At 45.2% G+C, this 24,657-nt stretch overlaps 1 protein-coding gene across 1 annotated transcript; it reads right to left on the reverse strand.

Moving 5' to 3' along the window:
- On the reverse strand, window positions 1-1,556 carry LOC147957815 (uncharacterized). Its single transcript, XM_087531857.1, has 2 exons — window positions 275-1,556; window positions 1-35 (listed from the first exon to the last, which is right to left on the reverse strand). Exons 1-2 carry the CDS (start codon window positions 1,554-1,556, stop codon window positions 1-3), a joined length of 1,317 nt encoding a protein of 438 aa, XP_087387983.1.
- Between the last annotated feature and the right edge of the window lie 23,101 nt (window positions 1,557-24,657).

The following is a 24,657-nucleotide window of genomic DNA, read 5'->3' on the forward strand; positions in this document are numbered from 1 at the left end:
TCACATCGGAGCACCACCGTCCCGGAATGCAGATCCTTACCAGAGAAGCCAAACGGGTCAAATTCCACGGAGACAAAATTTTCACAGTAAGTGCACGAATAGAAATTAAGTTCTTAATGAGAGAAGTGGAGACTAAGATGTTATTAAGATGGAGAGGCCGAGAGGAGGTGGGAAGAGAAGTAGAGCCGACATGTGATACAGGGAGAGATGTGCCGTCACCAACTATGATTTGAGTGGGATGGTGAGGAGAAGAAGTGAGAGAGAGAGAGAGTACCGGGATGGGCAGCCATGTGTGAAGATGCTCCTGTGTCAAGGAACCAATCGCCTCCCCCCGAGTAGGGTTGCTGCTGCATCGAGAGGAGGGCATGCTGGAGCGCCGGTGTCTCCCATGGGTTGCCGGCCGTGGGGGCTGGCGCTGGTGTAGGGGCCGGCATGACCGAGCCGACGGGCGAGTAGGGGCCGTACTGCGCGGTAGGGAAGGCGCCGTAACCCGTCGGTGAAGGAGCGACGCCGTAGCCCAGCACGGATGGTGGCGCGCCGTAGCCCGGCGCAGACGAAGGGGCGCCGTAGCCTGTCGCGGAGAAGTCGAAGGCCGCAGGGCGGGGCCCTAGAACACCGGCGCCCGGGGGACGCTGCTGCACCGGCCAAGCCTGAAAAGTGCCCGTCCAGGGGTTGAAGACGGGGGACGCCGCGGGCGCGGGCTGGCGTGGAGGTACAGCGGGGGTGGCAGGCGGGGGCGGACCACCACCGTTAGTGCCCTTGCGGCGCTTGCGGCCGCGTTGGCCACCCGACGGAGGAGCAGCCTGCGGCGGCGCCGGCGCGGGGGCCGGGGGAGCAGGAGGCGCGGGGGCGCGCCCGGCGTAGAGCGCCGTGGCGGTGTCGTGCGCCGCCAGATGAGCGAGGCGGCTCTCCTCGCGCAGCAGATATGTCCGGGCCTGAAGAAACGTTGGCTGCTTCGTCTCGTCGTAGGTGAGGACGGCGACGGCGTGGTCGAACTTGCGACTCAGGCCGCGGATCATGTTGGTGACGATGGCCTTGTCGTCCTGGCGAAGACCGCAGTCGGCGAGGGTGTCGGCGATCGTCTTGAGCCGGGTGCAGTACTCCTGGATCGAGAGGTGCCCTTGGAAGAGGGAGTGGAACTCCTCGAGCGCATGAACGCCTTGCTGGGTGCGGTTGGAGAGGAACAGCGTGCGGATGGCCGTCCAGAGGACGTACGCCGTCGGGTTGTCGACGCGGATGGCGGCCGCGATGTCCTTGGAGACGGAGCCATACAGCCAGCGGATGATCCACCAATCGATTTGCGTCCAGATGGGATCGGAACGACGGGAGCGCGCGTCGACGCTGCCGTCGACATGGTCAGTGATGGCGAAGGACTGGAGAAGCGCGTTCATGAAGGAGAGCCAGAGGGTGTAGTTGGGAGGAACGAGCTCGAGGGTGGGCACGGCGGACTGGATATTGAGAGTGAGGATGGAGTGGAAGGGAACCGAAGACGGGTCGCTGCCGGCGAACGGGTTGGTGCCGCTGCCGCCGGATGAGGCTTCGGAGAAAATGTCCATCGGAGCAGAGGGAGGCGGAAGCGAGAGTGTCCGAGGAACTAGGAAGATGATACCATGTAGAACAGGAAAGGAGGAATAGACAGTTTGTATTCATCCACTGTGAGAGATATATACACTCATTACAAAGAGGGAGCCGCACTACTCTAACTGATTAGCTAACAGCCCTACAATCTAGCTCAGCCGATCGTGGGCAGTTGAAGCCCGAGCATACGTGAGGCGTGCGTTATGGAGGGCTGGTGTAGACTGGTTCCAACAGTCTCAAGCTTAGTACAACTTTGTATTAGAGTTAAGACACTTGTTTTGGGACGGAGGGAGTATCTTGGTTGGTGAGCTGTGTCCTGCTGCTCTTATCGTCTGCATCCACAAGTGATTTTCTTGTATCTCTGCATGCATCTCTAAACAATTCCCCTGTCTACTTATATCTTGGGTAATGTATCTCTGTATCCGCATGTGAATTTCCCTGGTCAGCTATATACCATTGTTTTTTTTTTATATATCGTGGACCAGGGAAGGAGGGCTTTCAGTCTTGGATCATCAAACACATGCCTTGTAGACGCAGCCGCAGGAACAAGAAGCAAGGGAACCTGGGGGCTGCGTCGGCGACAAAATACAGGGTCTTCGCTCATGTGCTTGAGTTCTCTAAAGAACTACAAGTGTGTTTAGATCACTACTACTTTAGTGATCTAACCGCTTTTATATTTCTTTACAGAGGGACAGCATTCATGTGCTCAAACCAATTGAGCTAAAATCACATGTGTAGAACGTCCGGCCATTCCTCAACTAGATTTTGTCCTTGTTGCTGAACTGTTCGTCGTCTCGCAGTTGGCCCGGGAGAGGGAAGTGACTTTGTCTTAGATTTGTCTAGATATAGATGTATCAAGTCACGTTTTAGTATTAAATACATCTGTATCTAGACAAATTTAAGACAAGAATTTTGAGACGAAGGGAGTACCACATTTTCAGACTTGAAACCTCCGGTTGGCCCTTGTTCGACTCGGTTGAGGCTTGATGGGCAAGTACCTGCGACAATGACACGCCAAACCGCCAAGCTAAGGCGTCCCTAACCATGTTTGTTTCATGAGTAAACTGCAAAAAACCATCACAATTAGGGACCCTAATCAGAAAACCATCACCATTGGAATTTTTTTTCAAAAAACCGTCAACATTGTGCTGACAGTTTTCAGAAAACACCGATCTGTCACTAAACGCATGTTGACATCGCTTCTGACAGATGGGGCCCGCTGTAAGTGCTGATGTGGCAAAATTAACATGACACCGTTGCACCTGCCCGTTACACTAGAAGAAGGGGGCCACTCGTCAGTGTCTCATGAGGCAGGCGAGGTCAACGGCGAGCAGCGCCGCTCCAGCTCCGGCGAGCGCCGTCGCTGGATCCAACCCGAATCCAAGACGAGGTCAAAATCCCCCAAGCCGTGCGCCGCTCAGGAGCCGCATCAAGCGAACCCGCAGCCGGTGTGCGACGCCGCCCCATCTGCGTCAGCCGCCTCCCGCGCACGGACTGGCTCCGCGTCCGCCTTCAGAGCAGCAGCTAGACAGCCGCGAGGCACCTCCTGCTTGGGGTGGTGGCGCAATGGAGCAGAAGCCGCTCCCAGTCCCAGGTCGCCGGAGTCGTCCTCGCCCACCTCCTTGATCCGCTCCCAGGTGGCGGCGCCGGAGCCGCTCCCCTCGAGGTCGCCATGCCGGCGGCGCACGTGCCCGGCGAGGCGTGCCCGGAGCCCGAGCTGCCGGAGGGATTCCCGCCAGCGACGCGCCCAATCTGTGCCCGCCGGCGGGATCCAGCGCACGCACGGGCTGCCACTGCCTGGACGTGCTTTTTTTCACTTACATTTTTTTGTTTCAATGACAGTCGGACCCCACTTGTGTAATAAAAGAGTTACTTGTTCAGCAACAATTCTGTCTCCCATGTCCGTCACCGTCACGCCATGTCATCAGATGCAGCGGGCCCTACTTGTCAGATTCAGCGTCAACGCTGTAAATCGTGCTATTAGTGTTTTTTGCAAAATAATTACTGAATACCGGATGTTTTTTGAAAAAAACCCAAATGGTGGTTGTTTTTTGAATTAAGGTCCTCAATTGTGATGGTTTTTTGCAGTTTACTCCTTGTTTCATGGACTATCTAGAACGAGCGAAACGCAAGAGTCTTCAAGCACAAGAGCGCACCGCCGACTATATTGCTTGCCTCCATCGAGACCGATACCAACCTTTGGGTCATTGCCGGTGCAAAGAAATTAGGGTTCATTATTTTGCGAGAGTAATCTCATATCGTGTATTCGGGTTACTTGTAACAAACTCTATTCTTCCTTATTTAATGGATGAGGCAAAGCTTTTGCCTTCGTTAAAAAAAATCCTGGATCATTTAAACTGATGTCCGCATCTCTGCATCTGCATGGTGAAGTAAGTTGCTCATTGGTTTCAGTTTTACAAGCTCACTGGTCATCTACTATATCTAAATAGGAGCCTCCCACTACTTGATTTCTCAGTGTTCTCAAGCATCCACGTCACCATAATTATTTTCGGCCATTTGATTCACCACAGATGGCTCAGATCTGCAGTTCGAATTGATCCAGGTGCTCACGCGGTCACGACCCTCGGGTTGACTCCTCCCTCGACCCACGGAAGTGGAAGCGCACAGAAGCGAACTGTTCCCCAGCGGAAACGTCGTTCGTGCAGAATCCCTCGCCGTCTCCTATTCCCCATCCCTCTCTCTCCCCAATGACACAAAACCCCATGCGGCGACGAACGCAACAGAGTGCAGCTTCATCTAGGGTTTGCGGCCACCGTCGAGGGTAGAACCGGCAGTGATGGCGCGGCAAGATCGCAAGGTATCGATCTAGAGGATGAGTGAAGCCGCAGTTCAGTCGTCTCAACAAAGCTCATCAACATCCTCGAGGGAAAGCTGGAGCCGCAGTTCAGCTCCGAGGACTCGTGATTCTGTACAGGTAAGTCACCTCTCTCCCGCCTCCTTCTGGCCATGCCTAGGCTGTCCCGATTGGATTTGATATAGGGTTTGCAGAACCCCCTCCCTGTTTGTCTCTTTTTGCGGCCCAACATGATATACGATCAACACCACGACCCCTTCATTTTCTTTTCTTCCTTAAACTTGGCAAGAAGCCAAAGGAAAAGGCCACCCTTCGATTCTATCCTTTGGGCCACCCGCTGTTTACATTTTTCTTATTTGATTACCAATTAGGAAAGCCTCCGCTGCTGCTATGCTAAGCCATATGTTTGGGATGATCTGTATGCTAAGATCCAAGTTCCACTTAGTGTTTTCTCAGGGCCTTAAAAATTGAAGGTTCCCATATGGAGGCTGCATTGAGTGGCAGTGATCTGAATGAGTCCCAGCCCACGAAGCAGCATAGTTGCCGACATGACTGAATGCCTGATGGTCATTGTACAATCTGGTAGGTCTGTGCCCGATCTCGAATCTACTATTATATTTTTTTAGCTTGCTTTTCTGCATATGTTTTACTTGATATATTATTGCCGGTGCATAATTTATAGAAACAAATTTGATCTTGCAGCAAATATTCTACGTTCAATATGTAGACTATTGGAACGTCTAGGAACTGCTTGATATGACAACTTAAACTAGAAGGTACGTAATGAATTTTTGTAGGATAAACATTATCGATATTTTAAGCAGCAACAGTGTCCAATAACATGTTGTTGGACCAACTACGGTCTTGAGGTTTGTGCGAAGATAATATTATTTCCATTCTCTGTCAATTTGTTACTGATGTTATCTCATGACAATTCTTGCCTATTAGGCCTAATACATAGTTCTGCTTTAGTACTAATTTTATCACGTGTCATGTGTTACCCTGCTAAGGGAGAACATAAACATCTTGCAAAAGAATAATTTTCCATGTGCTATCTTCTGAATACACTACTAAGCGAGTTGTGCCTAAGTTTTCCTCTCCTAAATCTTTGGTTGTATCTCTTTTCTCTCATATACCCATCTCAATTTTTATCCATTCCCGTATTTGTTCCGTCTTTATCTGACATCTTTATCTGATTGCTAGAGACAAAGCTTGAAGCAAGGGCGCATGTATACCTCAGCGTGTATGTTAACCAAGATGCACATATAATCTTTTGAGCTAGCATAAACTTCATATGTCTATTTGTTTTATATGGTTATATATCTGATTTATATTGATATGAAGATAGCCAAATTATGAATGTACTTCCCCATGTTTGCCAGAGATGAAAAAACTACCAGGTGTGTTGTTATATAATAATAATTTCGATTCGTAACAATTACCAGTTGTTAAGCTGCCTTTCATCAGACATGTTTCATGCTAACATTCTTAGAAAAAAATAATGCTATCCCGCACCAATGTCCCGCAGCACCGCGCGGGGCATCATCTAGTTACAATAGTTGGGGAAACTTTTGTGTAGCTGTTACTCAAGAATTTGAGGTCAATGTCCATCAAAGTTGTATGCAAAATTTACTTGTTTTGAGACAGCATGGATGGGTGTAGGAATATAGAACCACCTCCATCAGCGTGTGTACCAGGTCAGGATGTATGAAGAAGTAAAGCTATGTTTGGTTACTCAGTTCATATTGGGTTTGAGTTTGAAAGAGGAAATCCATTCCGCTGTTGAAATTCACACGTGCTGCCACATCGGCTTGTCAAATGGGTCCCCACCAGTCGGAAACAATGTCAAAGCGACTATCAGAGCGATTTGCAACACCTCACCCCAAAACGGTACTGGCTTGAAAAGAATTGAAAAGTGGCACTCATCCATTAGAGCATCTCTAGCCGTGCTCCCAACAAGGTCTCTCAGGCGATTTTTTTGCCGCCGGCGCCGAAAAATCGGCCCAGTCGCGCCCCCAAAGGCCCTTTTTTTGTCGGCCCGGGCCGAAATTAGCGCTAGCGGACTCAGGCCGAACCCGGCGCGCTGGGGGCGTTTAGGGGCGTCGGCCGAATCGTTTTTGGCGCGAAAATCGGCGGGCCCTCCTTGGCAGCGACTCGGCTGTTCTCGTCGCTTCGTCGTCCTCGTCGCCTCGGTTTCCCGCAGGGGGGAAGCAATGCCAAAGCTGTTGCGCCGGTCAGCCTCCATTGATGCCTCATGGGCGGCGCAGTGAAGGCGGGGCGACGCGCGTCCCTCGCCCGCCACGCGTGCACACGACGGCCACGCGGGCGCCGCCTATATAAGCCGTCCCCTCCCGCACCGGTGAGCCACGCACAGACCTCGCTCTCCACGGCCAACGCCCCCGTTCCTCCCTCTCTTATCTCCTCACCCAATGGCCGAGCGCTTCCCAGGCAATGGCGCGACGGCGAACGGCTTTGGCCGCCACCAAGGACGAAGCTCAGCTTCTCTATGAGGCCGAGTACCCGGTCCCGCCGGATGATACGTCTCCAACGTATTTATAATTTTTGATTGTTCCATGCTATTATATTATCTGTTTTGGATGTTTATGGGCTTTATTATACACTTTTATATTATTTTTGGGACTAACCTATTAACTGGAGGCCCAATCCAAATTGTTGTTTTCTTGCTTATTTCAGTGTTTCGAAGAAAAGGAATATCAAACGGAGTCCAAACGGAATGAAACCTTCGGGAGAGTTATTTTTGGAATGGAAGCAATCCAGGAAACTTGGAGTAGACGTCAGGGAAGCTTCGAGGTGGCCACGAGGCAGGGAGGCGCGCCTGCCCCACCCTCGTGGGCCCCTCGTGGCTCCCCTGACCGACTTCTTTCACCTATATATGTCAATATACCCTAAAAACATCGAGGAGTAGAATAGATAGGGAGTTCTGCTGCCAGAAGCCTCCGTAGCCACCAGAAACCAATCTCAACCCGTTCTGGCACCCTGCCGGAGGGGGGAATCCCTCTCCGGTGGCCATCTTCATCATCCCGGCGCTCTCCATGACGAGGAGGGAGTAGTTCACCCTCGGGGCTGAGGGTATGTACCAGTAACTATGTGTTTGATCTCTCTCTCTCTCTCTCTCTCTCGTGTTCTTGAGGTGGAACGATCTTGATGTATCGCGAGCTTTGCTATTATATTTGGATCTTATGATGTTTCTCCCCCTCTACTCTCTTGTGATGAATTGATTTTTCCCTTTGAAGTTATCTTATCGGATTGAGTCTTTAAGGATTTGAGAACACTTGATGTATGTCTTGCATGTGCTTATCTGTGGTGACAATGGGATATCACGTGATCCACTTGATGTATGTTTTGGTGATCAACTTGCGAGTTTCGTGACCTCGTGAACTTATGCATAGAGGTTGGCACACATTTTCATCTTGACTTTCCGGTAGAAACTTTGAGGCACTCTTTGAAGTTCTTTGTGTTGGTTGAATAGATGAATCTGAGATTGTGTGATGCATATCGTATAATCATACCCACGGATACTTGAGGTGACATTGGAGTATCTAGGTGACATTAGGGTTTTGGTTGATTTGTGTCTTAAGGTGTTATTCTAGTACGAACTCTATGATAGATTGAACGGAAAGAATAGCTTCGTGTTATTTTACTACGGACTCTTGAATAGATCGAACAGAAAGGATAACTTTGAGGTGGTTTCGTACCCTACCATAATCTTTTCGTTTGTTCTCCGCTATTAGTAACTTTGGAGTGACTCTTTGTTGCATGTTGAGGGACAGTTATATGATCCAATTATGTTATTATTGTTGAGAGAACTTGCACTAGTGAAAGTATGAACCCTAGGCCTTGTTTCAACGCATTGCAATACCGTTTGTGCTCACTTTTATCATTAGTTACCTTGCTGTTTTTATATTTTCAGGTTACAAAAACCATTGTCTACTATCCATATTGCACTTGTATCATCATCTCTTCGCCGAACTAGTGCACCTATACAATTTACCATTGTATTGGGTGTGTTGGGGACACAAGAGACTCTTTGTTATTTGGTTGCAGGGTTGCTTGAGAGAGACCATCTTCATCCTACGCCTCCCACGGATTGATAAACCTTAGGTCATCCAATTGAGGGAAATTTGCTACTGTCCTACAAACCTCTACACTTGGAGGCCCAACAACGTCTACAAGAAGAAGGTTGTGTAGTAGGCATCAAGCTCTTTTCTGGCGCCGTTGTCGGGGAGGTGAGTGCTTGAAGGTATATCTTTAGATCTTGCAATCGAATCTTTTTGTTTCTTGTTTTAGCACTAGTTTAGTTTATAAAAGAAAACTGCAAAAAAATGGAATTGAGTTTGCCTCATACGCTTCATCTTTTCAATATCTTTCGTGAGAATGATGGAAAGGAAAATTGTGCTCAAGTGCTAGAAGAAGAAGTCTATAAAATGTTTGGCACTAAATCCTTGAATGACGAGCATGATTGCAATGTTGTTAGTATGAACTCCTTGAATATCCATAGTACTAATGATGATTGCACTAGTCATGATGAAAATGTCCCTTATAAGCATGTCTACTTTTGTGGAATATATAGAGCCTGCAAGTACACACCAATTAGGGAAAATGGATTTTGGAAGAGGCATAAGTATTTGGAAACTAAATGGTTGCAAGAGAGGCTAAATGTTTGTGCTGGAAATTTAAAATTTCTTCACCATACTTATGAACTTTGCAATGAACATGGTCATTTAAATCTCCGATGCAAATTGTTCCATGATCGTATCTTGTCCAAAAATTGTGATGATTTGATTTCCCTTGCACATCATAATGAACTTAGTTTGCTTTTGGGTTATGAAGAAATGAAACGTATAACTGAGCATATTCCAGAATATAACCTTGAGAAATTCCTCGATATTGATCTAGAAGAAATTTTTATGTATTGTGCGGTGAATTGCATTGAAAATCCTTATATTGCCAATTACATAAAGAAAAGAAAACAAATAGAGGATGAAGAGAATACTAATGAAAGGGAATAGGCTTCCCAATATCCTCCTATTATTTCTTATGATGAATCAGGTAACGAGGAGGAGCCTTCTATTCAACCAATCTCATAAATAAGGAGCTCCAAAAAGAGAATTGAACCCACACATAATGTGAAGAAGAAAAAGAAAAGACAGAGAAGTAAAGGTAAAGAGGTATCCCTCCCAAATGATGTTGTCCCTATTACTCATTGTGATGATGATAATTGTTATACTATTGGTGTTATCCATACTATTAATGATGAGAGTGATTATGCTTATGATATGAAAAATCCCAAGCTTGGGGATGCTATGTTTGATGAGAATGACAGGTTTGAAAATATATTTGCTGCAATTAATGTTTGTCCCAAGCTTGGGTATGATATGTTTAATGAAGATGATATTTGTAGTCTCCCAAGTTTTGATATGAAAATTTATTATGATGATAGCATGCCTCCTACTTATGATGATTATATTGATGAAAGTGGGTTTGGAAGAGTGTCAACTTTAGGAAGTAATGATCCCACTATTTTGGAGGATGTTGAATCTTATTTTGACAATTATGAAAGTGGATTTGGAGAGGTCATGACTTTATTTAGTAATGATTCCACTATCTTGGAAGAGGTTTCAATTGATTATGATGAGAACAAAGTTGCTAGTTATGATGATTATTGTGATGATAGTTATGCTATAAAAAGTAGTGACGATTATATTTATAAAACTTGTCATGATTGTGATTACCCTTTTTCTGAACATTACTCTTTTAATGTGGAAACAATTTATAGTATTCGAGTCTCTTATGATACTTCCACTATTCTGAGTGAGAAGAATTTTGCTTATGTGGAGAGTAGTAAATTTTCTATGCTTGTAGATCATGATAAGAATGCTCTATGTGATGGTTATATTGTTGAATTCATTCATGATGCTACTGAAAATTATTATGAGGGAGGAACATATGCTTGTAGGAATTGCAATAATATCAAGTTTCCTCTCTATGTGCTTAAAGTTTTAAAGTTATGCTTGTTTTGCCTTCCTATGCTAGTTGATTATTGCTCCCATAAATTGTTTGCTCACAAAATCCCTATGCATAGGAAGTGGGTGTTGGGAACGTAGCAGAATTTTAAAATTTTCTACGCATCACCAAGATCAATCTATGTAGTCATCTAGCAACGAGGGAGAGAGGAGTGCATCTACATACCCTTGTAGATCGCGCGCGGAAGCGTTCAAGAGAACGGGGTTGATGGAGTCGTACTCGTCGTGATCCAAATCACCGATGACCAAGTGCCGAACGGACAGCACCTCCGCGTTCAACACACGTACGGTTGGGAAGACGTCTCCTCCTTCTTGATCTAGCAAGGTGAAGGAGAGGTTGATGAAGATCCAGCAGCACGACGGTGTGGTGGTGGATGCAGCAGGATCCCGGCAGGGCTTCGCCAAGCGCAAGCAGGCAGGAGAGGTGTTACGTGAAGGAAATATGCCCTAGAGGCAATAATAAAGTTATTATTTATTTCCTTATATCATGATAAATGTTTATTATTCATGCTAGAATTGTATTAACCGGAAACATAATACATGTGTGAATACATAGACCAACAGAGTGTCACTAGTATGCCTCTACTTGACTAGCTCGTTAATCAAAGATGGTTATGTTTCCTAACCATGAACAAAGAGTTGTTATTTGATTAACGAGGTCACATCATTAGTAGAATGATCTGATTGACATGACCCATTGCATTAGCGTAGCACCCGATCGTTTAGTATGTTGCTATTGCTTTCTTCATGACTTATACATGTTCCTATAACTATGAGATTATGCAACTCCCGTTTACCGGAGGAACACTTTGGGTACTACCAAATGTCACAACGTAACTGGGTGATTATAAAGGAGTACTACAGGTGTCTCCAATGGTAGATGTTGGGTTGGCGTATTTCGAGATTAGGGTTTGTCACTCCGATTGTCGGAGAGGTATCTCTGGGCCCTCTCGGTAATGCACATCACATAAGCCTTGCAAGCACTGCAACTAATATGTTAGTTGTGAGATGATGTATTACGGAACGAGTAAAGAGACTTGCCGGTAACGAGATTGAACTAGGTATTGGATACCGACGATCGAATCTCGGGCAAGTAACATACCGATGACAAAGGGAACAACGTATGTTGTTATGCGGTCTGACCGATAAAGATCTTCGTAGAATATGTAGGAGCCAATATGGGCATCCAGGTCCCGCTATTGGTTATTGACTGGAGACGTGTCTCGGTCATGTCTACATTGTTCTCGAACCGTAGGGTCCGCACGCTTAACGTTACGATGACAGTTATTATGAGTTTATGCATTTTGATGTACCGAAGGTTGTTCGGAGTCCCGGATGAGATCACGGACATGACGAGGAGTCTCGAAATGGTCGAGACGTAAAGATTGATATATTGGAAGCCTATGTTTGGACATAGGAAGTGTTCCGGGTGAAATCGGGATTTTACCGGAACACCGGGAGGGTTACCGGAACCCCCCGGGAGACTAATGGGCCTATTGGGCCTTAGTGGAAAAGAGAAAAGGGAAGCCCACAAGCTGGCCGGCGCCCCCCCTCTCCCCAAGTCCTAGTAGGAATAGGATAGGGGGCCGGCCCCCCTTCTCTCTCTTTTTCCCCGGGAGTCCTAATTGGATTAGGATTGGGGGGAGGAGTCCTACTCCCGGTGGGAGTAGGACTCCCCTGCGCCTCCTCTCCCTGGCCGGCCGGCTCCCCCTCCTCCAACCTTTATATACGGGGGCAGGGGGCACCCCAAGACACACAAGTTGATCCTTGAGATCGTTCCTTAGCCGTGTGCGGTGCCCCCTGCCACCAAATTCCACCTCGGTCATACCGTTGTAGTGCTTAGGCGAAGCCCTGCGTCGGTAGTACATCAAGATCGTCATCACGCCGTCGTGCTGACGGAACTCTTCCTCGACGCTTTGCTGGATCGGAGCCCGAGGAACGTCATCGAGCTGAACGTGTGCTAAGAACTCGGAGGTGCCGGAGTAACGGTGCTTGGATCGGTCGGATCGGGAAGAAGACGTACGACTACTTCCTCTACGTTGTGTGATCGCTTCCGCAGTCGGTCTGCGTTGGTACGTAGACAACACTCTCCCCTCTCGTTGCTGTGCATCACCATGATCTTGCGTGTGCGTAGGAAATTTTTTGAAATTACTGCGTTCCCAACAGTGGCATCCGAGCCTAGGTTTTATGGTTTGATGTTATATGCACGAGTAGAACACAAGTGAGTTGTGGGCTATACAAGTCATACTGCCTACCAGCATGTCATACTTTGGTTCGGCGGTATTGTTGGTTGAGACGATCTGGACCAACCTTACGCGTACTCTTATGCGAGACCGGTTCCCTCGACGTGCTTTGCACATAGATGGCTTGCGGAAGACTGTCTCCCCAACTTTAGTTGAACCAAGTGTGACTACGCCCGGTCCTTGAGAAGGTTAAAACGGAGTCTATTTGACGAACTATCGTTGTGGTTTTGATGCGTAGGTGAGATGAGTTCTTACTTAAGCCCGTAGCAGCCACGTAAAACTTGCAACAAACAAAGTAGAGGATGTCTAACTTGTTTTTGCAGGGTATGTTGTGATGTGATATGGTCAAGGCATGATGCTGATTTTATTGTATGAGATGATCATGTTTTGTAACCGAGTTATCGGCAACTGGCAGGAGCCATATGGTTGTCGCTTTATTGTATGCAATGCAATCGCGATGTAATGCTTTACTTTATTACTAAACGGTAGTGATAGTCATGGAAGCATAAGATTGGCGAGACGACAACGATGCTACGATGGAGATCAAGGTGGCACGCCGGTGACGATGGTGATCATGACGGTGCTTCGGAGATGGAGATCACAAGCACAAGATGATGATGGCCATATCATATCACTTATATTGATTGCATGTGATGTTTATCCTTTTATGCATCTTATCTTGCTTTGATTGACGGTAGCATTATAAGATGATCTCTCACTAAATTATCAAGAAGTGTTCTCCCTGAGTATGCACCGTTGCCAAAGTTCGTCGTGCCCAGACACCACGTGATGATCGGGTGTGATAAGCTCTACGTCCATCTACAACGGGTGCAAGCCAGTTTTGCACACGCAGAATACTCAGGTTAAACTTGACGAGCCTAGCATATGCAGATATGGCCTCGGAACACAGAGACCGAAAGGTCGAGCGTGAATCATATAGTAGATATGATCAACATGACGATGTTCACCATTGAAAACTACTCCATCTCACGTGATGATCGGTTATGGTTTAGTTGATTTGGATCACGTGATCACTTAGAGGATTAGAGGGATGTCTATCTAAGTGGGAGTTCCTAAGTAATTTGATTAACTGAACTTAAACTTATCATGAACTTAGTACCTGATAGTATCTTGCTTGTTTATGTTGATTGTAGATAGATGGCTCGTGCTGTTGTTCCGTTGAATTTTAATGCGTTCCTTGAGAAAGCAAAGTTGAAAGATGATGGTAGCAATTACACGGACTGGGTCCGTAACCTGAGGATTATCCTCATTGCTGCACAGAAGAATTACGTCCTGGAAGCACCGCTGGGTGCCAGGCCTGCTGCTGGAGCAACGCCAGATGTTATGAACGTCTGGCAGAGCAAAGCTGATGACTACTCGATAGTTCAGTGTGCCATGCTTTACGGCTTAGAATCGGGACTTCAACGACGTTTTGAACGTCATGGAGCATATGAGATGTTCCAGGAGTTGAAGTTAATATTTCAAGCAAATGCCCGAATTGAGAGATATGAAGTCTCCAATAAGTTCTATAGCTGCAAGATGGAGGAGAACAGTTCTGTCAGTGAGCATATACTCAAAATGTCTGGGTATAATAATCACTTGATTCAGATGGGAGTTAATCTTCCAGATGATTGCGTCATTGACAGAATTCTCCAATCACTGCCACCAAGCTACAAGAGCTTCGTGATGAACTATAATATGCAAGGGATGAACAAGACTATTCCCGAGCTCTTCGCAATGCTGAAAGCTGCGGAGGTAGAAATCAAGAAGGAGCATCAAGTGTTGATGGTTAGCAAAACCACTAGTTTCAAGAAAAAGGGCAAAGGAAAGAAGAAGGGGAACTTCAAGAAGAACAGCAAGCAAGTTGCTGCTCAGGAGAAGAAACCCAAGTCTGGACCTAAGCCTGAAACTGAGTGTTTCTACTGCAAGCAGACTGGTCACTGGAAGCGGAACTGCCCCAAGTATTTGGCGGATAAGAAGGATGGCAAAGTGAGCAAAGGTATATGTGATATACATGTTATTGATGTGTACCTTACTAGAGCTCGCAGTAGCACCTGGGTATTTGATACTGGTTCTGTTGCTAATATTTGCAACTCGAAACAAGGACTACGGAATAAGCGGACACTAGCAAAGGACGAGGTGACGATGCGCGTGGGAAACGGTTCCAAAGTCGATGTGATCGCGGTCGGCACGCTACCTCTACATCTACCTTCGGGATTAATATTAGACCTAAATAATTGTTATTTGGTGCCAGCGTTGAGCATGAACATTATATCTGGATCTTGTTTAATGCGAGACGGTTATTCATTTAAATCAGAGAATGATGGTTGTTCTATTTATATGAATAATATCTTTTATGGTCATGCACCTTTGAAGAGTGGTCTATTCTTGTTGAATCTCGAAGATAGTAATACACATATTCATAATATAGAAGCCAAAAGATGCAAAGTTAATAATGATAGTGCAACTTATTTGTGGCACTGCCGTTTAGGTCATATCGGTGTAAAGCGCATGAAGAAACTCCATACTGATGGGCTTTTGGAATCACTTGATTATGAATCACTTGGTACTTGCGAACCGTGCCTCATAGGCAAGATGACTAAAACACCGTTCTCCGGTACTATGGAGAGAGCAACAGATTTGTTGGAAATCATACATACCGATGTATGTGGTCCGATGAATATTGAGGCTCGTGGCGGATATCGTTATTTTCTCACCTTCACAGATGATTTAAGCAGATATGGGTATATCTACTTAATGAAACATAAGTCTGAAACATTTCAAAAGTTCAAGGAATTTCAGAGTGAAGTTGAAAATCATCGTAACAAGAAAATAAAATTTCTACGATCTGATCGTGGAGGAGAATATTTGAGTTACGAGTTTGGTGTACATTTGAAAAATTGTGGAATAGTTTCGCAACTCACGCCACCCGGAACACCACAGCGTAATGGTGTGTCCGAACGTCGTAATCGTACTTTACTAGATATGGTGCGATCTATGATGTCTCTTACTGATTTACCGCTATCGTTTTGGGGTTATGCTTTAGAGACGGCCGCATTCACGTTAAATAGGGCACCATCAAAATCCGTTGAGACGACACCTTATGAACTATGGTTTGGCAAGAAGCCAAAGTTATCGTTTCTTAAAGTTTGGGGCTGCGATGCTTATGTGAAAAAGCTTCAACCTGATAAGCTCGAACCCAAAGCGGAGAAATGTGTCTTCATAGGATACCCAAAAGAAACTGTTGGGTATACCTTCTATCACAGATCCGAAGGCAAGACATTCGTTGCTAAGAATGGATCATTTCTAGAGAAGGAGTTTCTCTCGAAAGAAGTGAGTGGGAGGAAAGTAGAACTTGACGAGGTAACTGTACCTGCTCCCTTATTGGAAAATAGTACATCACATAAAACTGTTTCTGCGACACCTATACCAATCAGTGAGGAAGCTAATGATGATGATCATGAAACTTCAGGGCAAGATTCTACTGAACCACGTAGATCAACCAGAGTGAGATCCGCACCAGAGTGGTACGGTAATCCAGTTCTGGAAGTCATGCTACTAGATCATGATGAACCTACGAACTATGAAGAAGCGATGGTGAGCCCAGATTCCGCAAAGTGGCTTGAGGCCATGAAATCTGAGATGGGATCCATGTATGAGAACAAAGTATGGACTTTGGTTGACTTGCCCAATGATCGGCAAGCAATTGAGAATAAATGGATCTTCAAGAAAAAGACTGACGCTGACGGTAATGTTACTGTCTATAAAGCTCGACTTGTCGCAAAAGGTTTTCGACAAGTTCAAGGGGTTGACTACGATGAGACTTTCTCACCCGTAGCGATGCTTAAGTCCGTCAGAATTATGTTAGCAATTGCCGCATTTTATGATTATGAAATATGGCAGATGGATGTCAAAACTGCATTCCTGAATGGATTTCTGGAAGAAGAGTTGTATATGATACAACCAGAAGGTTTTGTCGATCCAAAAGGAGCTAACAAAGTATGCAAACTCCAGCGATCCATTTATGGACTGGTGCAAGCATCTCGGAGTTGGAATAAACGCTTTGATAGTGTGATCAAAGCATTTGGCTTTATACAGACTTTTGGAGAAGCCTGTATTTACAAGAAAGTGAGTGGGAGCTCTGTAGCATTTCTGATATTATATGTGGATGACATATTGCTGATTGGAAATGATATAGAATTTCTGGATAGCATAAAGGGATACTTGAATAAAAGTTTTTCGATGAAAGACCTCGGGGAAGCTGCTTACATATTAGGCATAAAGATCTATAGAGATAGATCAAAACGCTTAATTGGACTTTCACAGAGCACATACCTTGACAAGATTTTGAAGAAGTTCAAAATGGATCAAGCAAAGAAAGGGTTCTTGCCTGTGTTACAAGGTGTGAAGTTGAGTCAGACTCAATGCCCGACCACTGCAGAAGATAGAGAGAAAATGAAAGATGTTCCCTATGCTTCAGCCATAGGCTCTATCATGTATGCAATGCTGTGTACCAGACCTGATGTGTGCCTTGCTATAAGTTTAGCAGGGAGGTACCAAAGTAATCCAGGAGTGGATCACTGGACAGCGGTCAAGAACATCCTGAAATACCTGAAAAGGACTAAGGATATGTTTCTCGTATATGGAGGTGACAAAGAGCTCACCGTAAGAGGTTACGTTGATGCAAGCTTTGACACTGATCCGGACGATTCTAAATCGCAAACCGGATACGTGTTTACTTTAAACGGTGGAGCTGTCAGTTGGTGCAGTTCTAAACAAAGCGTCGTAGCAGGATCTACATGTGAAGCGGAGTACATAGCTGCTTCGGAAGCAGCAAACGAAGGAGTCTGGATGAAGGAGTTCATATCCGATCTAGGTGTCATACCTAGTGCATCGGGTCCAATGAAAATCTTCTGTGACAATACTGGTGCAATTGCCTTGGCAAAGGAATCCAGATTTCACAAGAGGACCAAACACATCAAGAGACGCTTCAACTCCATCCGGGATTTAGTCCAGGTGGGAGACATAGAGATTTGCAAGATACATACGGATCTGAATGTTGCAGACCCGTTGACTAAGCCTCTTCCACGAGCAAAACATGATCAGCACCAAGGCTCCATGGGTGTTAGAATCATTACTGTGTAATCTAGATTATTGACTCTAGTGCAAGTGGGAGACTGAAGGAAATATGCCCTAGAGGCAATAATAAAGTTATTATTTATTTCCTTATATCATGATAAATGTTTATTATTCATGCTAGAATTGTATTAACCGGAAACATAATACATGTGTGAATACATAGACCAACAGAGTGTCACTAGTATGCCTCTACTTGACTAGCTCGTTAATCAAAGATGGTTATGTTTCCTAACCATGAACAAAGAGTTGTTATTTGATTAACGAGGTCACATCATTAGTAGAATGATCTGATTGACATGACCCATTGCATTAGCGTAGCACCCGATCGTTTAGTATGTTGCTATTGCTTTCTTCATGACTTATACATGTTCCTATAACTATGAGATTATGCAACTCCCGTTTACCGGAGGAACACTTTGGGTACTACCAAACGTCACAACGTAACTGGGTGATTATAAAGGAGTACTACAGGTGTCTCCAATGGTAGATGTTGGGTTGGCGTATTTCGAGATTAGGGTTTGTCACTCCGATTGTCGGAGAGGTATCTCTGGGCCCTCTCGGTAATGCACATCACATAAGCCTTGCAAGCACTGCAACTAATATGTTAGTTGTGAGATGATGTATTACGGAACGAGTAAAGAGACTTGCCGGTAACGAGATTGAACTAGGTATTGGATACCGACGATCGAATCTCGGGCAAGTAACATACCGATGACAAAGGGAACAACGTATGTTGTTATGCGGTCTGACCGATAAAGATCTTCGTAGAATATGTAGGAGCCAATATGGGCATCCAGGTCCCGCTATTGGTTATTGACCGGAGACGTGTCTCGGTCATGTCTACATTGTTCTCGAACCGTAGGGTCCGCACGCTTAACGTTACGATGACAGTTATTATGAGTTTATGCATTTTGATGTACCGAAGGTTGTTCGGAGTCCCGGATGAGATCACGGACATGACGAGGAGTCTCGAAATGGTCGAGACGTAAAGATTGATATATTGGAAGCCTATGTTTGGACATAGGAAGTGTTCCGGGTGAAATCGGGATTTTACCGGAACACCGGGAGGGTTACCGGAACCCCCCGGGAGACTAATGGGCCTATTGGGCCTTAGTGGAAAAGAGAAAAGGGAAGCCCACAAGCTGGCCGGCGCCCCCCCTCTCCCCAAGTCCTAGTAGGAATAGGATAGGGGGCCGGCCCCCCTTCTCTCTCTTTTTCCCCGGGAGTCCTAATTGGATTAGGATTGGGGGGAGGAGTCCTACTCCCGGTGGGAGTAGGACTCCCCTGCGCCTCCTCTCCCTGGCCGGCCGGCTCCCCCTCCTCCAACCTTTATATACGGGGGCAGGGGGCACCCCAAGACACACAAGTTGATCCTTGAGATCGTTCCTTAGCCGTGTGCGGTGCCCCCTGCCACCAAATTCCACCTCGGTCATACCGTTGTAGTGCTTAGGCGAAGCCCTGCGTCGGTAGTACATCAAGATCGTCATCACGCCGTCGTGCTGACGGAACTCTTCCTCGACGCTTTGCTGGATCGGAGCCCGAGGAACGTCATCGAGCTGAACGTGTGCTAAGAACTCGGAGGTGCCGGAGTAACGGTGCTTGGATCGGTCGGATCGGGAAGAAGACGTACGACTACTTCCTCTACGTTGTGTGATCGCTTCTGCAGTCGGTCTGCGTTGGTACGTAGACAACACTCTCCCCTCTCGTTGCTGTGCATCACCATGATCTTGCGTGTGCGTAGGAAAAATTTTGAAATTACTGCGTTCCCAACATTACGGAGGGAGAGGGAGGCGCCAAGAGCAAGGGTGCGGCTGCCCTCCCTCCCTCCTCTTTATATAGGGGCCTTGGGGGGGGCGGCGCCGGCCCTAGGAGATGCAATCTCCAAGGGGGCGGCGGCCAAGGGGTGGCTTCCCCCCACGCCAAGTGGGGGGCGCCCCCCACCCCTAGGTTTTCCCAACCTAGGCGCAGGGGAGGCCCAAGGGGGGGGGCGCACCAGCCCACCAGGGGCTGGTTCCCCTCCCACTTCAGCCCATGGGGCCCTCCGGGATAGGTGGCCCCACCCGGTGGACCCCCGGGACCCTTCCGGTGGTCCCGGTACAATACTGGCGACCCCCGAAACCTTCCCGATGGCCGAAACTGGACTTCCTATATATAAATCTTTACCTCCGGACCATTCCGGAACTCCTCGTGACGTCCGGGATCTCATCCGGGACTCCGAACAACTTTTGGGTTACTGCATACTAATATCTCTACAACCCTAGCGTCACCGAACCTTAAGTGTGTAGACCCTACGGGTTTGGGAGACATGCAGACATGACCGAGACGACTCTCCGGTCAATAACCAATAGCGGGATCTGGATACTCATGTTGGCTCCCACATGCTCCTCGATGACCTCATCGGATGAACCACGATGTCGAGGATTCAATCAATCCGTATACAATTCCCTTTATCAATCGGTACGTTACTTGCCCGAGACTCGATCGTCGGTATCCCAATACCTCGTTCAATCTCGTTACCGGCAAGTCACTTTACTCGTACCGTAATGCATGATCCCGTGATCAACCACTTGGTCACATTGATCTCATTATGATGATGCATTACCGAGTGGGCCCAGAGATACCTCTCCGTCATACGGAGTGACAAATCCCAGTCTCGATTCGTGCCAACCCAACAGATACTTTTGGAGATACCTGTAGTGTACCTTTATAGTCACCCAGTTACTTGTGACGTTTGGCACACCCAAAGCACTCCTACGGTATCCGGGAGTTGCACAATCTCATGGTCTAAGGAAATGATACTTGACATTCGGAAAAGCTACAGCAAACGAACTACACAATCTTTGAGCTATGCTTAGGATTGGTCTTGTCCATCACATCATTCTCCTAATGATGTGATCCCGTTATCAATGACATCCAATGTCCATAGTCAGGAAACCATGACTATCTTTTGATCAACGAGCTAGTCAACTAGAGGCTCACTAGGGACGTGTTGTGGTCTATGTATTCACACATGTATTACGATTTCCGGATAACACAATTATAGCATGAATAATAGACAATTATCATGAACAAAGAAATATAATAATAACCATTTTATTATTGCCTCTAGGGCATATTTCCAATAGTGGGTTAGACTTAAATGTGCTAGTCATATTCTTCATGATGCTCTCTTTATGTTACAATTCTTATCTTTTATGTGAGCATCATTGAAATCATCATGCCTAGCTAGGGGTGTTAAACGATAGCGCTTGTTGGGAGGAAACCCAATTTTATTTTTGTTCCTTGCTTTTTGCTCCTGTTTAGTAATAAATAATTCATATAGCCTATGTTTAGATGTGGTTTTATGCTTTTAATTAGTGTTTGTGCCAAGTAGAACCTTTGGGAAGACTTGGGGAAGGTCTTTGTGATCTTGCTGTAAAAAACAGAAACTTTAGCGCTCACGAGATTTGCTGCCATTTTTTATGGATAGTGATATTTAGTTAATTATTTTTTCATATGATTAATAGACAAATTCCTCAGGTACACCAATTTATTTGAGAATTTTATGAGTTCCAGAAGTATACGTTTGATACAGATTACTACAGATTGTTCTATTTTTTGACAGATTCTGTTTTCGATGTGTTGTTTGCTTATTTTGATGAATCTATGAGTAGTATCGGAGGGTATGAACCATAGAGAAGTTGGAATAAAGTAGATATTACACTAATTTAAATAAAGAATTAGTTCACAACAGTACCTAAGTGGTGATTTATTTTCTTATAATAACGGAGCTTACACGTTTTCTATTAAGTTTTGTGTTGTGAAGTTTTCAAGTTTTGGGTAAAGATTCGATGGACTATGGAATAAGGAGTGGCAAGAGCCTAAGCTTGGGGATGCCCAAGGCACCCCAAGGTAATATTCAAGGACAACCAAGAGCCTAAGCTTGGGGATGCCCCGGATGGCATCCCCTCTTTCGTCTTCGTTCATCGATAACTTTACTTGGAACTATATTTTTATTCACCACATGATATGTGTTTTGCTTGGAGCATCATTTTATTTTATTTTGTTTTGCTTGCTGTTTTAATAAAATACCAAGATCTGAAATTATTAAATGTTAGAGAGTCTTCACATAGTTGCATAATTATTCGACTACTCATTGATCTTCACTTATATCTTTTGGAGTAGTTTATCATTTGCTCTAGTGCTTCACTTATATCTTTTTAGAGCACGGTGGTGGTTTTATTTTGAAGAAATAGATGAACTATCATGCTTCACTTATATTATTTTGGGAGTCTTTAGAATAGCATGGTAGTTTTCTTTGGTTATGAAACTAGTCCTAATATGATGGGCATCCAAGATGGGTTTAATAAAAACTTTCATATAGAGTGCATTGAATACTATGAGAAGTTTGATACTTGACGATTGTTTTGAGATATGAAGATGGTAATATTAGAGTCGTGCTAGTTGAGTAGTTATGAATTTGAGAAATACTTGTGTTAAAGTTTGTGATTCCCGTAGCATGCACGTTTGGTGAACCATTATGTGATGAAGTCGGAGCATGATTTATTTATTGATTGTCTTCCTTATGAGTGGCGGTCGGGGACGAGCGATGGTCTTCTTGAAGGAAATATGCCCTAGAGGCAATAATAAAGTTATTATTTATTACCTTATATCATGATAAATTTTTATTATTCATGCTAGAATTGTATTAACCAGAAACATAATACATGTGTGAATACATAGACAAACAGAGTGTCACTAGTATGCCTCTACTTGACTAGCTCGTTTATCAAAGATGGTTAAGTTTCATAACCATAGACATGAGTTGTCATTTGATTAACGGGATCACATCATTAGGAGAATGATGTGATTGACTTGACCCATTTCATCAGCTTAGCACTTGATCGTTTAGTTTGTTGCTATTGCTTTCTTCATGACTTATACATGTTCCTATGACTATGATATTATGCAACTCCCGTTTACCGGAGGAACACTTTGTGAGCCACGAAACGTCACAACGTAACTGGGTGATTATAAAGGTGCTCTACATGTGTATCCGAAGGTACTTGTTGGGTTGGCGTATTTCGAGATTAGGATTTGTCACTCCGATTGTTGGAGAGGTATCTCTGGGCCCACTCGGTAATGCACATCACTATAAGCCTTGCAAGCATTGCAACTAATGAGTTAGTTGCGGGATGATGTATTACGGAACGAGTAAAGAGACTTGCCGGTAACGAGATTGAACTAGGTATTGAGATACGGACGATCGAATCTCGAGCAAGTAACATACCGATGACAAAGGGAACAACGTATGTTGTTATGCGGACTGACCGATAAAGATCTTCGTAGAATATGTAGGACACTACAGGAATCAGCTACTTTGCCATCTGCCACGGCGGATGGCAAAGGCATGAACGGCGGACGGCAAAGGTTTTTGCCGTCTGCCGCGGACGGCAAAAGGCTCCGACAAAGTAAGGTCCGTCAAAGAGCTACTTTGCTGTCTGCTTTACGCGGCTGACGGCAAAGAAAGTAGACGGCAAAAATTGCGCTGTTATTCTGTTAGGTGGCTAACGGCAGGCCTTTGCCGTCCGCCGCTGACGGCAAAATTTGTTCTGCCTTTGTCGTCCGCCGTATGATGTCAGCTAGACGTCACTACATGGCAGACATTTGCCGTCCGCCCCTGATGGCAAAATTGTTTACTCTTTGTCGTTTGCCACTGTAGGCAAACTGACCAAATGGGTCAGCTCCCGGGAAGCACAGTTGGCTGCCCCATGGCTTCTTTGCCGTCCGCGGCTGACGGCAAAGAGCCCGTTGCCGTCGGTGGCAGACGGCAAAGAGCCTGCATATTGGCTCTTTTTTCTGTTTTTTTTAATCCAACAATTTTCACAGCAAATATATATATGACATATATAAATATATTTCACAGGGCTATTTAACAGCAAACATATCACATATCCAGCATATAATTAAGTTTCATCCATTCATACATAAGCAGGTTCCATCAAGTTCCATCCATACACATTGTTCCATCCATATACATATTACAATGCAAAGTTTCATCAAGATAGCAAGTTCCATCATAGCAAGCTAGATACAATGCAAATTTTCATCAAAGAAAAAACAAGCACTCCATCATAGCAAGCTAGCTTCCATGAAGTGAATGAAATCTGCAAAATGGCAAATAAGAAAGTTAGAAATATATAGGTGACTAGAAGAAGAAGACTAGAACAAGAAGAAGACTAGTACAAGAAGAAGACTAGAACAAGAAGTATATGTCATTTATGAGCTAACTTAGGTGAAATGGATCATATATGAGCTAACTAAGTTGAAATGGGTCGTTTATGGGCTAACTAAGGTGAAATGGATCATTATTGAGCTAACTTAGTTGAAATGGGTCATTTATGAGCTAACTAAGATGAAATGGATCGTTTTTGAGCTAACTAAGTTGAAATGGATCGTTTTTGAGCTAACTTAGGTGAAATGGATCATTTATGAGCTAACTTAGTTGAAATGGGTCGTTTATGAGCTAACTAAGGTGAAATGGATCGTTTTTGAGCTAACTAAGGTGAAATGGATCGTTTTTTGAGCTAACTTAGGTGAAATGGATCGTTTATGAGCTAACTTAGTTGAAATGGGTCGTTTATGAGCTAACTAAGGTGAAATGGATCGTTTTTGAGCTAACTAAGGTGAAATGGATCGTTTTTGAGCTAACTTAGGTGAAATGGATCATTTAAGAGCTAATTTAGGTGAAATGGATCGCTTTTTAGCTAACTTAGGTGAAATGGATCGTTTATGAGCTAACTTAGTTGAAATGGATCGTTTATGAGCTAACTTAGGTGAAATGGATCATTTTAGAGCT

The sequence above is a fragment of the Triticum urartu genome, chromosome 7A, assembly GCF_056163025.1.
Source record: "Triticum urartu cultivar PI428250 chromosome 7A, HENAU_Tu73, whole genome shotgun sequence".
In the NCBI taxonomy this organism is placed as follows: Eukaryota; Viridiplantae; Streptophyta; class Magnoliopsida; order Poales; family Poaceae; genus Triticum; species Triticum urartu.